The 17,632-nt window shown below is 45.3% G+C and overlaps 1 protein-coding gene across 3 annotated transcripts in view; it reads left to right on the plus strand.

Moving 5' to 3' along the window:
- Positions 1–17,632, plus strand: part of LOC143527453 (teneurin-1-like) — a 141,535-nt gene that overhangs the window by 49,862 nt on the left and 74,041 nt on the right. For 2 of the 3 annotated variants that reach the window (XM_077022676.1, XM_077022678.1), the window contains 2 exons: positions 4,688–4,934; positions 8,183–8,421. In XM_077022676.1, coding sequence (XP_076878791.1) covers positions 4,688–4,934; positions 8,183–8,421 — 486 coding nt within the window. The remainder of the gene's footprint in view (positions 1–4,687; positions 4,935–8,182; positions 8,422–17,632) is intronic. The other variant, XM_077022677.1, reaches the window with a different exon arrangement.

Below are 17,632 nucleotides of genomic sequence, written 5' to 3' on the forward strand. Positions count from 1 at the left end.
CAGCCGAACGGCGAAGGCCGGAGGAACCTGGCGTTTCTGCTGCGCTTGTCACAACGGGCAGTGTGAAAAAGCTGGGCTTCCTCCCAAGGGAAAGGCAACTCGGCCCTCGACACTCAAGGGCTTCTAGTCGCTTTAAAAAAAGTATCCTCGCTGCCCTCTTATTGGCTGTGAGAAGCATGTCACGAGAAAACCCCTAACGCTGCTGTATTTAGGGGCACATTGTTATCCTGGTTTGTAAAGCTCTGATTGATTCTAACTGTGATATATTAAAAGACTCAAGTTGAGCAAACTGGATTGACACGCTGATGCTTTGAAGGGGAGCTTGTCATGGGATTTCAAAGATGCAAAAAGGGACGGCTTTGCATGATTTGCAGTCTGATCTTGGCATAATCATCCCGTGATCTTCTTGTCATTATTAGGTCGAGAGCATCCGCGAACCCCCTCATCGTGTCATGGCTGTGTTTATCATAATTAGCATCATCATCATTGCTACATCATCATCATCATCATCATCATCATCATGAGTCATTTGCACTATATCCATCAACACCCATAATTATCATTAACAATTATAAATTAGCTTTAATCAGTTTTTCAGTTTTTTAGCTACCACCATCAATAATAACAGGTCTTTGACATTCTCATTATTTTCAGCTGGATATTTGCTGCAAATACATATATAAATCTGGCATAATGTTTATATGGTAACTTTAGTTTAAGAAAATAGATCTCTGTTTCATGAGAATCTTTTTTTTTTTTTTTGGTAAAATGCTAATTAGCTCATTTTAATACTGCAACCATTTGATACTCAGGTTTATAAAATTAGTCTTCTGTGAAATTAACGATTTCTGTGAAGGATTTCAGCTAAATACAGATGTCCAACTACATCGGTTCTGGCTTTGGTGAGCTCCGACAGGCCCGGTACCTAGTACCAAACACAGAGGCCTGGAGCCCGAAAGCTTCCAGGGCTTATTCCTGGCTTTCAGGTGTTTGCAGATGATAAAATAATAGATCTAAAATTATATCCAGATAGTCTCTATGATTGAATAATAAGCCGTTTGCATTCTTCCTTGAATAGCATGTGGATCCTCTCGGCTCGGAGCAGCCAGATTGGTGGTGGTGGGAAAGTGTCTTTCTTTCACACTCATATTCCCTTGAGGTTGTGCTATTATTCACTGCCTCTCGGGGAAGTGATCTTATTCAGCCAGAATGTTGTGAAAATGATGACACTTCCACATGTAATCTAAGGGCCATGCACTGCTCCTATCAAAGGCTTTAGTCATCACTCTTTCCTGAAACTGCACAGCACATCATTCTAAAACTAATGATACCACATTTGCATAAGCTGGACCCGTCACAGACCCGGGGCAAATCCCCAGAGGCCCCTGGCTAGCTGCTAGATATATGACATGTTGATTAAAGGTAGGATGTACAATCTGTCATATTTGATCAGGTCCTGAGGCAGACGATGCTTGAATGTGTGAATGAGAAAAAATGTAAATGTGCAGTTAAACTTAGTGGAGAAATGTACTTTATTGGGTTACACACAGTACTCTTTAAAAGTCCCTTTCTCCAAGGAGAGCTATTTTAGGAGACTTGAGCTTGTTCCCTGTAGGGCATCCCCTTCTAGTGTAAGGTAGAGCCCTTTCATAGATATTCAGCAAGGATGTGTTCTTTCTGGAAATGTACATCTTATATACCATAACCAAAAGGCTCTTATATATGATTTCACCACAGCAGACAGGAGATCTGTTCCAGATGTACCTTTCTTTTTTGCATCCTGATGAATTTTGATCTGCTTGGCTTCCCATACTTCATGTCCTTTTACATTTTGCTTTTGTTTTAGCTATATTTGTATGCGCGTTCATGCTATAAGAACATAAGAAGGCATTTTCACAAAGATTTTTTTTTTTTTGCAGTACACCGTTGCATTCAGAAATAAGAAATGTCTTTAAACACAATGGGAGAACCCTTAGTTCTGATAATAATATACTGAATACACACATTCAGTATGGCTACTTGGCTACTTCAAGGTCATCTAGCTTATCAGTTCTCAGGAAGAGAGAGAGACAAAGAGAGAGAGCGCTTAACAAAAATGTGAAAATGTCAAAATGTCCAACAGCAACAGGAGCCAATCTTATTTCACGGTCACAACTGTTGCCCAATATTAATTTTGTTTTATCATGCCCTTATTAAGCTAATCTTTGCCCTTAGAAAGAGGAAGAGCATTTTTCTAAGCCATACTAATTTTTAGCGTTAGCCAAACTAATTTAGTCAGTTCATTAGCCAGCATTTGCTACCGTCTCTGAAGTTCAATTACACATTTACGGAGAGTGGAAAGCCATGGAGCACACAAGCCAGTGAGAGGTGGCAATGCTTTAATGAGCATGAAATGTGTGTTTTTGATTAGTTTTATAGTTGTCTGATTGGTCATTTGCAACTGCGTGCAGAAAACACCTGGCAAAGCTGATCCAACAATCTAGAATGGCATTGTAGAAGTTAAAATCGTATAGTCTACCAAGTACCTTCTCTTGTGCCTGCACAAGAGTTTTCTGGTACCTCTCCCAGCACAAATCTGCGTTTTACAATGCAAATTCATTTCACAAAAGCAATCATGATAATGGTTAAATGGTATAATCATGTCATATAAAGAAGCACCCAACATTTGTCAGTGTCAGAAAAGCATGAATTATTATGTATGATCTTTTTCAGAGATTGTGCACGTATATCTGCTTGTATTGTCCAAAATAAAGCCATACCAAAACTGCAGAAATACCAGTGAGTATTTTTCATTATGAATAGCCATCCTTTGATTCGGATCTATAAATCAATCAATTACCACTATTGAACATCTGAAGCTGGCAGTCATAAACTGACAAGACCAACAACTGTACAGAATATTGATGAAGCGTAGGTTGATGTATCCAGCACCTCTCTACTGTCCTGCAGGTAGTGGCACCTCAAGATGCTTTGAGATGGCACCTAAGCTATTGCTGCATGTCTGAGCCAACCTGGTACTATTATTGTGTAGGCAAGAAGTCATATTGGGGAAGTTTATGCCACTTTGGCTGTCATGTCCCAAAGCTACTGCAGCTAAGCTCTCTAATGTACCATCTGGCTCTTTCGTTGCTGCACAGACTTACACACACAAACACACACACACACACACGGCTTGGTGACAAACTACTTGCACTTAAGCATTTCTCATATCTCCACAGGAATTCCAGATTTACCATTTCAGCTGGTCTACTAATGTTTGTTTGTTTATTTATTTATTTGAATTTATTCTTTATTTGCAGTATCTCTCAATTCACCACATTGGTTTCTATGGAACTATCACTTCTTTGGGTTGGGGAGGCTACACACTGAATTCTGAAGCATCTCCTTATTATAGTGCGAGGAGAATGAGAGAACCCTTCTGGATGTCAGAATAAGTGGTGCACCATTTGCTGACAGAAGATAGTGACCTTGCCACCCATATTTCCCCAATGGAAACATAAAAAGGCATACAACACTGCTGAGATTCAAACCTGAGAGGCAGAGATAGCAGTAGGATTTGTGGTGTGGTGTCACGTCAGAGTTTTCTAACAGTTTGTATATTTCATAATTCAGGAATGCTTCAGGGGATTTGTATAATACCTTATGCAGATATCAGCAGTGGGGATTACAATGTGTGTCTGAAATCAAGTGGAGCTTTTTGCTCTTTTTTAGTGGAACTCCTGATCAGAAAAGTAATGTTGTTTTGCATTTTATCTAAAAGCCAAAAACTTCTTGACCATATTGATGAAGTTTGCATTTTGTCGTAGTGTCACAGTAGAAGTATAGAAAGGACATCGTCCCTTTACTCCTCCTGTGAAGAGCTCCTGTCTGTTCAACACTGTGGACACTTGAGTGTGTGAAACATGGTGTTGTCTCCACGTGGCACTGTTGCACGTTTCAATAACGCCGCTGCTGAACGGTGCAGTTTGCGACTCCCGCAGATTTTGAAGATGCATCACAGAATCATGCAATAAACATCACACAAAGACTCTGCGTTCACCTCAGGCGAGCTATTGCAAGGAATATTTTTTTCATGAGGACTTTTTATTTCATTCCTCACATTTTACCTCACTGCGTGCACATCGGCTCACATCTTCTTTATATCTGGTAGCAGGTCTCTGAAATCAAATCAGAAGTGAACCCATAGCTTTGGGAAGATGTAAGCAGGCCTGATAGTAGTAGCTATACGTGAATCCTTTTTGATAGCTTTTGGGCAGAGAAGTGCACACTGAGGGAAAGATGTCAAGGGAGCGTCATCAAACTCCAAAACATCTCCTGACAGAACACTGCATCTTAAAAGGGTCTGATTGTTGATAACGAGTTGAAAACCAACTGACATTAGCTAGTGATTTTTTAAGATTTTCTCATCAGACATTTTTGTTAGTTTTTTGAAGCCCAAATTAAATCTTTTAATGTTTGAAACCTTTAATGTTTAAAAGCTGCAAAATGATGTGCTTTAATAGAAAAAAAATAATTAAATGTGTGTTGAATTGTGCAATTTTAACAGCAAACAGAAAAGAACTTGATCTGTCCAGTTGCTCCTTTTCTTCATCCCAGGTTAACTTTGTACGTAGTGATTAACTGGTGCACTTTGTGTGTGTGTGTGTGTGTGTGTGTGTGTGTGTGTGTGTGTGTGTGTGTGTGTCAGCCTCCGCAGAGCTTCGCAGTAGCCCAGGTGGGCAGTTCACCTTCCGCCCCTTGCCCCCCCCTCCTCCGCCCCCGCACGCCTGCACCTGTGCCCGGCCGGCCCCCTATGCCCACGTCACTCTGCAGAGAAACACCATGCCCGCACGGAGCCAGGCTAGCCAGGTGTCAGACGCCAGCGACGGGCAGGCGGACCACACCCACCTCCACAACAACTGGGGCCTCAATAGCAACATCCCTCTGGAAACGAGGTTGGTCTGGAGAAGCCAGCACATCCTTCACTTTCAGTGCCACTGTGTGAATTCTCTCCTTTTAAATCACTGCACATTAATAAGCAGTTTTTTTCTGTTATTGAACCATTCATTTGTTTGGCTTTGTTATACCTTCACTGAAGGCTATTTCTTCTTTATGAGGCCTGAATATTTGATTCCTAATGTCCCATATAAGTCAGATTGTTGTTGTAAAGCAATCCTTATGGGCGGCTTGCAGAATAATTGAAGGTTATGATAGGTAATATTTTCAATATGATAATAACAGCAGCAATACCAGATTAGGATTGCAATATTACTTATCTAGCACATCCCATCTGGACGTATTTTATTTGTTTGAACATCTGTGGTCTTGAAGAAAGTCTTTGTAAATTTGTAACTTCAATTTCAACTTTATTCTCCCTCAGCTCCCACCAACCGCCAGATGTTCTGGGCAACAAACATGTTTTTACACCATATTCCAAACAGCCAGAGTATCAGTAGAGAGAACAAAATATGAGACTCTCTCTCTGTGTCTCGTGTGCAGCATGTAGAGATTTGTCTCTGAAAAGATACAGCAAGACAAATATTCTGTTTGCATTTTTAATGAAGACTTGGTAACAGTTGAATTCATACATTAAATGACTTGGGATGAGATTGGCACCCAGCCAGCTATGAAGAAAGGTTTTAATAAGATATGAATCTATCTGTAATTAGATCCTTTGCTTTCGTGAGAGAAGGGGGTGGGGGTGGAGGGGGGGTGGGGGTGTAGGAATAGATGCAGTGACTATTTAAATTAATGATTGGTTAAAAATAAATATCTGTAAGGGTCGACAGGTCAAGGCTAATTGTTCGGCTCTTTATTGGACCAAACTTGCCGTTCCTGCTGCACTTTGGGGAACACACAACTCCATTCACGTTTTCTCCCTCTCCTGCCCGGGCTAAGTCCCTCTCCACAGGTAATGCCTTTTGTTCACCTTTCGGCTTGACGTACAGTCTTGCTGTCTAGTGCCTCTGCTTCCTTGAATGGATGTTTTCAGCTTAATTCTGAGTAGTTCTCAATTCCGTTTTCATTTTCCGTTTCCTGGCCACGTGTTTTGTTTGTTGGGTGAATGAGTGAGGCAGATAGCACAAGCGCTCGGCGGGAGGCCTGATAATAGTTAAGCAGCAAGGATGAACAATTCCCTTGAACAGCTGAGGGAGGTTTGGAGGTGAAATGAGATGTACTCTCTCTCTTTCAGGCGCTCCCCCTCTCTCTCTCTCTCTCTCTCTCTCTCTCTCTCTCCATCTTTCATGTGCTCCAGCCTGCTCTCTCTCTCTCTCTCTCGCTCTCTCTGGCTCTCTCTACTTCACAGTCTGAATCACCTCGCCTTCATCGACCACACAGCGCACAGAGAGAAGAAAAATAAAAAAAAACAAACAAAAATGTATTTCCCAATTATTAGGTCACCTCTTTTCAACAAATGCTTCAGAGCTTTGGCTCCGTCGCTGTCATTATCGTGGCTTTTGGACTGATTAATTATTGCTCCCAGCCTGTTGGAAATAAATTGCCTGTGTGCTTACCAAGACACTTTGACATTGAACTGCTTTACAGAGACTGATCAAAGTTGTTTTCCCTCCTTTCTTCGGCTGTCTTATCACGTAAGGTATTGCTCATCGTTTTCGCTTCATCGTCATTCAGGGGATGTTAGGATGTTTGCTGATGTTTGTTTGGATGGTGCCTGGCCTGCCACGAGATCCAGCAACTTAAGCTTAAGGTCTTGTTTAAACTTTTGGGAGGACGGATGATTTTTACCTGTGGCGTTCCAGAAGGAGGGGCACGCAGTACCCACAGCATTATCGCGTGTTGTTGGTGTAGGTGGCGAAGAGATGCGAATGTACCTGTGTGACTGACACACCTGAAGTCTGCAACTGTACCTCACGCAGGGGTTTTAATTGAAGTCGGCGTCACATTTCATCAGGTTCTGAGTGTTAAGAATAGCCCTTCAAACAGGCAGACCTCCTGAAGTGAAGTAACACTCATTTTCCTGACTTCTCCAGGGAAATATGGTTTCCTATATGAGATTTGAGATTGTTGGCTATAGCCTGTGGATATTGTCTTCGAAGATCAAGGAAATGTGAAAGATTATAAATAGAAAAATCTATTTAAAGGCGTAGATGATTATAATGGTGGGGGGGGGGTAAAAAAACATCCATATTGTGTCATGGCCGAGAGACTCGAATACCAAATGCCACCTCACTGTCTGCCCCCGCTCAAAATGGCAGAATCTTAGCTGGGCAGAGCTGCTGTGATGTTCCCCTGAAGGAGGTTGGAGTAAAAATGAAAGCTCATATTTAGTTTCCTCCTACACACCCCCCCCCCCCCCCTTTGCCCCCTGCTGTTGCGTAAGACCGACCTGGTGTCAGAGCACTTTGCACACGCCAAGGTGGGGACTCTTCACAGCTGCCTGACCCCTCGATGTTTCCTTTTCTTCTACAATCCCATCCCCCCCAAACACACACACAACCGCCAAAATAAACGGTACATGCCGAGGTTATTCTCACAGGCCAGCAAAACAGCGTTAATATTGCACGAGGCGCCCAAAGTTCTCATCTGTAGAGCTTCCCAGCTGTCAGATAGCCGCGCTGTTGCCTCCTCGGAACACTCGAGGCCTTTCCGCACTCTTCCTGCCGATACGGAGACAGCTCGCTGCTGACTTGTGTCAATTACTCTTCTCACTGCTTTTATAGGAGGGATTTTCAGGACAATCTCTTTAAGCATTAAAGCTCACATTACGAAATCAGAGGTGTAAAATCTCACGGAAGGAGCTTCGGTTTGGCAGAGCGTGCTACAGTTTGTTTTCTGTCCCGTAGTCTCTGAGGCATATTTTATCTTCGGATGTTAAATTTTGCCCATAAAAACAAGATCTCGCATTAGATTTTGTTTTAGCGAGAAAGTCTTGCAGCATGAAACACTGGTATTTTTTTTTGACACGCATTTAATTGCGCTCAACACACAAATCCTAGCATGCCTTCAAGGCCGAGGCCCACTGCGCCAGTACAACAGCTTGGCTAAATCAGTGCAGTTATCAGCGTTGCTGCCTAGATAAGCAGCGGTGGAGTTTCCATGCTACACCGCTAGGCCAACATGTGGCGGCTGCTGACATTTGCCATGCGTGCGGCATTTAGCCGTATAATTGAAAATCTCGCCCTCTGCCCTTCGTTGGTGCTGCGCTTCATAAACAAAAAGCTCCTTTCTGTCTTCTCCGCAGGCACTTCCTGTTCAAGCCCGGCTCGGGGTCCACGGCCCTGCTGGGCGCGGCCAGCCAGAACTACCCGCTCACCTCCAACACGGTGTACTCTCCGCCGCCGCGACCCCTCCCCCGCGGGAACTTCTCACGGCCCATGTTCGCCTTCAACAAGCCGCACAAATGCTGCAACTGGAGGTGCACGGCGCTCAGCGCGAGCGCCATCACCGTCACGCTGGCGCTCCTGCTCACCTACGTCGTCGGTAGGTCTCCCGACTCCACTCCTCTCCTCCCTTAAAGCTCTCCACCCTCTCCTCTCTCACTGTCTTCCTTTCTTCCTTTCTGTCTTCTTTTGGCGCTCCTGTTGTTTTTCGATACAGGTTCCTTGGCACTGCGAGGGGAAATTTTACGAAAACACAGGCAAAGGATTGAAAAATCCCGAGCTGGGACAAGTGGTGCCTTGTTAATGCAGGACAGCAGCTGACTGGGGAGTTAGCGAGCGTTCTGACAGATGAACGTGTCAGTAATTGGTTAATTGGTTAATTGGTTTTTGGTGCTCTTCTCTGGAGATGGATGGAAACCTCCTGCACCTTTGTTGTCGGATGCCATGGCGATAGCGTCATTTCGCTTGTGCCGTTTGTACTGCTGTGCACGTTGTTTCTCCTTGTACACGGTTGTTCCAGAACATTCTTAGTAGCGAGAACCCGATGAGGTTGTCGATGAGGAAAAATATGTCGTTAGTCCGCTCGTATGCACCTGTCATTTGCAGCCACTGTCTGTCCCCCCGTGCATCCGTCCTGAGTGCCCTGATTGGATGTGCTCTGGCGGCAGTGTGAAAGCCATTTAGCGGCCTGACACTCCCGGAACAAGAGGCATTATGCGCTGGTCATTATTCGAATCCACTCCCGCCCCCAGACCACTGGAGAGGTTAACGAAGACGTCAATGCGGCATGTCGGAGAGGTTGGCGTGAGCGGAGAGCATTAGCCAGACGCTGCCCGCCGTCACCTGTGGCCGCCCCGGCCGGGAGAGTCCCTCGCTGTGCCGTGGCTAGCCGAACTAGTCGTTTCCAGCAGCACTCCATTTGTATTCCGCTCCGAGGTGGAGAGGAACGACCCTGGAAGGCAAGGTCTACCACCCCCCCCACCACCATCACCCCACACCCCCAGCCCCATCTGCCCCACCCTGCGTGCCTGCTCCTCACATGCTGTCTCATCCCCCCCACGCCTCCTCCCTCACCTCCTCTCTCCACCGCCTCCACACGTACCCACAGCCCAGTCTGTGGTTCATTTGTTGACGTGTAGCTTCAGCTGATGCACCCAAATCTATGCGGTCCCCCTTATTGGAAATTTTCCCCACGGCCGAAGAGGAGTTCCTGGATGACAAATAGAGGTCTTGTCAGGGCGGGAGCAACGTTGGCGTGTAGCTCCCATGTGTTAAATGTTAATCTTCTACCACGAAGAAGGGCCACAGCAGCCTCTGAACAAACTAAATAATGAATGTGACGTCCACAAACATTAAAATTCATATAACTCATGGAGATGGGGAATAAATCATCTAGGGTGTAGTGTGACGTGGGCATGCCAGTCAACCCACATTACCACAAACAGCTATATACCTCACGTCGGGGCTGTGGGGGGAAAACGTTTCTCTGTCACAAGTCGGCACGATCGCTGCTTTGATTTTTATTTGCCAAACGGCACTGGGGACATTGCGACCAGGGCCCTCTGCCCGTGACGGAAGACTGCAACACCAAACAGGGTTTATCACAAACCCGGCGGGAGTGGCTGGAAGCTGTTTGACAAGGCCCAATGTCTAGGAACCCCCAGGAGGTCATGTTTTCTCTCAGGGTTTCACATAATGTTTGTTAGGCGGTTTGTTTGTTGTTTTCCACAATGCAGAACCAACAGCTTTCATGGATTTATGTTCTTCAAAGGCCCTTCAGTCAGTTTTTAACCGTGTTAACATGACCATGTAGTGTTTTTGTTCTGCTAGAAGACAAATCATGAGTGAAATAAGCAGTCAACATCCTGGCTGAGTGTTTCAGCTGTTGAGTCACCATAGGCTTTAGAAAGCCAAGGTTTCAAACATCACAAACCTAACCAATCCCAACTTGCAGGTTGTGGCTTTCTGTGCGATTGGTATAATGCTACAGCAATACAGTGGGTGTCAGCGGAGAAGAAAGGTGAAGAAGGTACTATATTTTGCAGGTTCCACCATTCTCAAAATGATGGCAGACATGTAAATGAGTGAAATGGGTTCACTGGTCTGTCCTAGCCAATTGTCCAGACAACAGCCTGGTTTACATGGTAACTTTCAGAGCACTGTTTTGTTTAAAATTATATTTTTAAAAAAAGATTCTGCCACAAAACATATATTGAAGCCCAGTTCAGTTCAATCCATTAATCTTGGGCACAAGGTGAGGTAACATGTTGATAAACTGGTTTGTTATTTTTCCTCGTGTTTTATCTCTTACGTTGTTCAGCAAATCGTGCCGCGTGCTAGATAATGTTGGGTGGCGTTAACCTACCAGGTTACATGATTCATGTCAGATGCTGAAAGGATATTTCATATGTCTTGGGTCATTGATAAAGAAAGTTAGTGCAAACATTAGTCAAAACAGATAGCTAAGGTGCTGAATTAGAATGTGGTTATATTCATCACAGTAATACTCAGAAAATATTTCACATGACTAGACACTTCACATGATTTTAGGGTTGTTCACAAAGAAGGCATGTGTGGGTAATATGGCAATATAGTGCATATGGCAAATGAAGAAATCCACTTTCTGGCTGTAGTAGCCAACAGAAGCATATTTTGGAAAGACAGCCATAAACAAGTGAGGCATATCCTTGCACATGGACATGTGAGTGTGGTTACTTACTGTGAAATATTTTTTCAATGGGGAATTCTAAAGCGTATTTTCTGTTATTCTATTAAAACGTACAGATCCATATCGTGCACTGGCACTATAATTCCTGCACACTGTGTCCAGTATCTGCTACTCTGTCTGTAGGGTCAGGACTAGGTGTCTCTCTCAGGACTAGGTGTCTTTCTCCAGAGATGTTCTATGGTGTTCCAAGCATTTCGTCCTGAAGGCTCATCTAGATGATTACAGGTGCAAGGTAGCTGGCGATCAGAACCAAGACCATCTAACATTATCAACATGTTATTAGCTGCTTGATATAGTCCAGCTGAATTCTCATGCTTTCTGTTAGCGTTACATTTGCATGGCTGTATTACTCCAATATTATGACTTGCCATTGTGTAGAACGCAGTACCTATCAATACAGAAAGGGAGCTGCTTTGTGTGTTTGATGTGCAGAGATTTGTGTGTTGTGCAGTTTTGTGTGTTTGATAAGATAAGTTTGGTGTGTGTGATGAGCAGATAAGCCCAAGCTGCAGGCGATCTACGGAGGTGTGGGCGGAGACAGGCAGCGACTATTTACATATTCATGAATGTGCGCATATTGTACGAAGGCAGAGGTAGACAGTTAGATCCAAGACACTTTTAGGGGAGCTTTGGGGATTCATGAGGTTTTTTTTTCTTGATATATATCATTTTGATGAACAGAGTGGAGATTTTACGAGTTTAATCATTGACCGGAGAGTGTCTTTAAGACAGTGTCTTTAAGCCTTTTCTATGGTTTCAATGCCAGGGTCCCTGTTTTTATGGCTGATTTCACTGCAGTCGCAGTGGACAAGGCCAGGCTGAAAGAAGTGGAACTACACCTCAGCGTCTCGGCTGTGAGCTGCACTGCACACGCTGTTCCGCAGCGAAGAAAAGAGAAAGAAATGATTATTACAGAACTTGGAGGCCTCGCTTTGTGGCACTCCAGACGCACTGGGCGGGTGCTCATGGCCACGGCCCGACTAGCAGCTCGTGTCCCGGCCGGGAGTCATCCACTGGAACGGTCCGCGTTACCACATCCGCATACAGTCAACCAACCGCCTTCCTCTCTGCCGCTCTAGTGTGTCTGTATGTCTGTTAGATACACATAGATACACAGCGCATGTGCAAACCGACACCCACGACTATGGCCTCGTTCTTGAGACATGCTCAAATAGCAAGCGGAGCAAATGAGAAATACCTGAAATAAAATATTTGCACCAGGGGTGAAGGCGTATAATTGGGTCTGGTGGCATTTCACTTAATTCTTGCTGGAGCTAAAACTCAATATTGAAACACTTCCCCTCCGCCAAAATAAATATGCAAATGGATGGCGCATGATATCACCAGGGCTTGGGCTCTATGGCAACCGCACTGCCATGGTGATGATGGTAGCTCAGCGCCTGCTCTGCATACGACACAGCAATCATATTCAAATGATGCCCCTGGAATCGTGCCGCAATCAGGGAATGACACACAAATGACTAAATTACAGGAGGAGAGGAAGGACTAGCTGCTTCTCACTCTTCCCCCTCTCTTGTCAGTCCTCTGTCCTATTGTCTGTCTACTTTCCCCTCTCTTTCCCCCCTCTCCTCCCTCGGAAAAGAGACCACATGTTTCTTCCTTTGTGCCTTACAAAGGGAGGACCTTGGGAGAGGCCTGTCGATAAAGAGTTATAGCGAGGCAGGATGCGTGCGCGAGCGCTAACGCTTGTACGTGCGTATTCCGCGTCGTGATTGACTGGGATGTTCCGTCTCGCGGCGAAGCCCGCTAAGCCGGGCGGAGAGTGAGAGGTAATGATGTGTGCGGGGTAGGATTTAAGGTGTGACGTCCAAGCACGCCCGTGAAAGAGAGCCCTATCCCCGCGAGAAAGGGCCAAGATGGCGATTTTCTCAGTTCATTAGAGGACACTAGCGGATATCTGTCAGCCAGGCTATTGGTTTAACAGCCTGAAAAGTGTGATAATCGATAGGGCCGGGTAATGTCAACGTCGTCAGCGGCCACTGAAAGCGGTCAGGCCGACCGCTGGATTTCTTTCCCCATTCCGGGCACGGTGGGCTCCGGCTGAGATGGACCTTTCATGCTTCGCTGAGGCGTTATTGATCGCCCCGCACTTGCTTTGTCTCCGAAAGACGTGTGCGGGGTTGGCGTGGGGGCTGCCGAGCTATGGGCTGCCCTTTTAGGACGCTGCATGGAGGGACCCCCCACCCCCTGTCAGGATGAGGAGGGGCCCGTGCCGTGAAAAGATCCCCTTCAGGCGGGACCCGGACGCCCACGCACCTCCTTCACTCCACATTTACTCGGCCCTCGCGACCTCCCTCCAGGGCCAGCTCCGGTTCCCCGGGGCTCGGAGGACACGGCCGCTGGTCCGCTGCCCTTTACGATGCTCTTTGGGCCCGCTCGTCCCGACATCTTGGGCCATTGTTCGCATCCTCGGCGGGGAAGGTGGCATACGATAGGTCGCTTTCAGGCCTGTTACGGTGCAACCCTGTTGAGCAACGATGACCATTCGGGCCCCTGCTGTTCCGGTGGGAGGTGGTGACGCAGAACTGCATTTTAGCCACAAAATTTGGCAGTCACACCACACCACCTCTCTTTCCAGAAATCACGATTTCTTTTGTCATGGAGCAGAAGGGTGTGAGCATGATGCACACAATGCATATCCACTATAACAACTTCAAACCATCGTGGACATCATGTCAGTATTGGTGACTGACAGCAATGCAGATGCTACATCTAGATAAAACGAGCATTAGGCGCTTTTCCTGCCGTGAATTATTAATTAGTTCCCTCTGGGAGCATTTATTAAAATCCAGCGATGCTTCAGATGTTTTGCTTCCATTCCAACATGGCTTCGCTCTCTTGATGGCTAATGATCAGTCATTTTTATGGAGCTGTTAAAGAACTATTGGCAAATGCGTTGTTCTTATGAGTTTCTGCCTCGTCATAGCCCGCGATGTGGCTAGTTTAGTGTCTTTCTTTCCCCTCCGTGTGAAGGTGACTTGCGGTGTGTGTCTAGCACACTGGACAGACAGATGAAGGGGCGTGGCCAAGTGTGGACCTCCGGGCCCAGCATCAAAGCCCCGCCTCTCCCAGGCCTCCCCGCGCTCCGCCTCCTGCTGTAATCCTGCCACAGAGGCGACTTTCATGTCTCCCATCGCAGCGGCCCCGCCTCCTTCCCGACAGACTCCAAGCTGCCTGCCGCTCCTCAGAGGAGGTGGAGCTTTATCACACTCTCACTACCGAAACTTCCCAAAGCCGTCTGGCTGATCATTTGGTCAGGGTTCACACTCGGCCCCCCAATCCCCTCCCCCACCCCAGCAGCGCATTAATATTGTCTGTGCTGCACGGCGTCTGAGCGAGTGGGGGTGGAGGAGGAGTCTTAAGGGAAGTGCGTGATATAAGCTGACAGTCCCGACATGGAATTAATACCTGTCAGGCAAGAGAGAGAAGTGGGTGCGATCTTACTATAGAGCGAAGGCAAAAATGTTCCTTCCAATCAAATCAAAAAAAGAAAGGAGAAGTGTCAGAAGATTCACGATACGCTCAAGAGCGCACTGTCTTCCCACCACAGTCCTCACGTTAGCGCTCCTTCTTTTTGTGAGCCCCATCAGGTAGAAGCACTCCTTTCCACAATGGCCTCTTCTTTTGTGCCATCCCTCCAACTGGGAAAGCCAAATTTACGCTGTCACTCATGTTTGGACAAAACCTGCTAATTACTGCAAACAGTCACTGAATGCTAAGCGCTAGAGCCAAAGCTAAGTGGTTAGAAATAGAGGGGGAGGGTTAATTATCGCTAGCAAAAATAAAGAAATAAATAAAAACACGATTTAAAAAACACATTCGCCACAGAGCAGCGAGCGTGCCGCTAAGGGACTTTTTTAAGTGCTCCGCCGTGGAACGGACCTCGCCATACCTGCTGCCAATATTTTCCTGTTACGTGTGAATTGGTGGGTTTTCGAGTGTAAGGGGGTTGTGCTGTGGCAGGCTGAAAAGCGCATATTTAAGTGGCGGGGGTGGCTCTCCAGCTCAGCCAGTTATCAATAAGCTTGTCATTTTCTTTCCAATTTATCCCAAACCCTGACAACTCGGCTCCTCCCAGCTGACGTACCCGTTCCCGGCACCGGCAACGCCGGCACGGCTCCCTGAGGACCCTTCAAACGCAATTTAACCTGCAGAGGAATCTAATCAGCTGTCACAACCTTGTCCGCAATCATTTTGAGATTAATCCAAATAACTGTTTGGGGGACTGTTCTACTAAAAAAACACGCAGGGCCAGGTCTAACTTGAGTGAATAAATAACCTGCTGTTTTTCGTTTCTTTAAAGGAAAAGTGAGAACAATTGTAGGTCTCCCTAAAAATACAATTTGCTAATATCTGTGCTCCAACATCTTAAATAAATGCTAGTTTAAAATGTGATCAATTGAAGTGCTCGTGTATAATATTAAAATGGAATTCTAATTAGCCTGAAGGGCTGGTTACTTGATATGCACCAGCCTTCCTCCTAGGTGCAGTACACTTTATGAAATCTAGTGTATGAGTGGTTTATAACTCACTGTCACCTATAGTATTATTTTGACAGAATTAAGATATACAGTTTCACATTTGTGACCATTTAAAAATGCTGTCGCATTGTCCTGCTTTCTCGTAAGTCTAAGCCGATCTCTCCTCAGGAACACAACTGAAGTGCCTCATCCTCCCTCGGCCATTTTGTCAGTTACCCTCATGTCAGCGTGATGTGTGGTGTACACGTCTCTGTCTAATAGCCATTGCATGCTGCTGGCATACAGTAAAGGCAATTGGCCTCATCAGCCGTGTGTGTTGGAGGGGAGGGGGGGGGATTTAAACACACACGCACACACACTCACCACTCCCTGCTCAACAAGACACAATCCAGCCATCTTAACTTAATTCCCCTCCTGGTGTGCTCAAGTGACTTCTTTACTGCGTCACCTAAGTGGTCTAGCAAAGGTCAACAGCACTGAGTAGAGAGGGGGAGGGTGGGGGGTGAGGGGGAGGGGGTGACCGAAGGTAAAAGAGCAGATGACGTGACGTGAGCTCGCAAGCAGAGGCCGTTTAGCTGTGGACTCGGCTCACGCAGGTTAGCCGACGCGTCCGTGTGCAATAAAAGCAGTTAAAGCCGTACGGAGCTATTAAAGGTTTGTGTCGCACAAAGGACAAAGTAAACATTATCGTTTGCGGTAATTATGCCGCCTAATTTATTGGCTGATGGATCACTGTTTGCTGGCATTGTATACATACGGCAAATCAAATTAGGAGGAGGTGGTGAACTCGCTGTTGATCACACACAGGTAAATGGCTCGATAAAGACGAGAGTCACGATGAATTAATGCAGATGTTCTCGTATTAGAGGTTTACAGCTGAATGCATGTCTACATCGGATCAGTCAGGCATCCCCAGGATTAGAATTTCAGTTCAGATTACTCTGACAAACATATGTAATTAATTCAATTTACAGTCAGTACAGGTATGTATTAAACGCATAAACAGAAATTGCATGAATGGAAACTTTTAGAGAACAAATATGTGATTGTAGCATTCTCCTACTGAAAGGCTGATAATTGGAGGTTATGTGATATGATGCAAGTAAAGACAAGTAAAGAATTTAAAAGCAAGATTCTCTTACCAGAACAATAACACAGCAGTCAATATACAAGTACTTCTTCGTGTTACAGAATATAGGAAAGGCAAACAGATAACGGATAAATAATTGAATTTTGCATTGATTGGATATCCTGTTAATTGAAATTCATAAATACTCTATATGCAGAATCTCATTGGCCCTGAACTGAATGAAGTGAGAATGAATTGTGAATATATTAAATGAAATGAAGATGTGCTATGTGAGAATATAGTTCCACAGTACTGTAGGGTTATCAAGGGCTCAAGTCCTGAATGATTTGAGTTTTTTTTTCAGTCCCAAGAGTTGAGGAAATAAAATTGGGAATTCACATTTTATGGGCGGCAATTAAGTTTTAAACTCGTTTAAAAAAAGAAAAAGCAAGCAAGCCGGTTGCAAAACTGCTCACCAACCAACAGGGTTAGGACGGTTACTTCTAAAATGTATCCTGTTACAGACTACTGATAATCTTCAGAAAAATGTATCTAATCTAATCCAAAGAATGATTATTTTAATGAAATGTAATCTGATTGGGTTCTATTACTTTTGGGTTATGTTTAACCAGTTTAGTGCCAAAGAACTTTGGAACACTTGGGCTCCACACTGCCAGCCAATACTGCCAGCAGCAAGCTCCCACAAGCTCATGTATTTGTACTGTGCAGACTCATGAGTCACTCAGAAGATGTGTAGAAGTTGCCCATATAAACAAGAAGTCCCCCAGCAGTCCAGAAGTACTGGGAAAAAACTTTGCTTCAGTATGTCCAGTCCCTACTGGCTCCTCCAGTGTTCTGGAACCAGTAACAACAAAGGTCTTCTGTACCTCTCTCAACTGCACCTGTGGCACATTTTGGATTAAAAAACTCTTCTTTTAGATAGGAGATGTGATGTTTGTTGAACTTCTGCTGAAGATTGCAGAGCATCAGTTTAGAAGGAGACATATATAAC

The sequence above is a fragment of the Brachyhypopomus gauderio genome, chromosome 11 (genome assembly GCF_052324685.1).
Source record: "Brachyhypopomus gauderio isolate BG-103 chromosome 11, BGAUD_0.2, whole genome shotgun sequence".
Classification (NCBI taxonomy): Eukaryota; Metazoa; Chordata; class Actinopteri; order Gymnotiformes; family Hypopomidae; genus Brachyhypopomus; species Brachyhypopomus gauderio.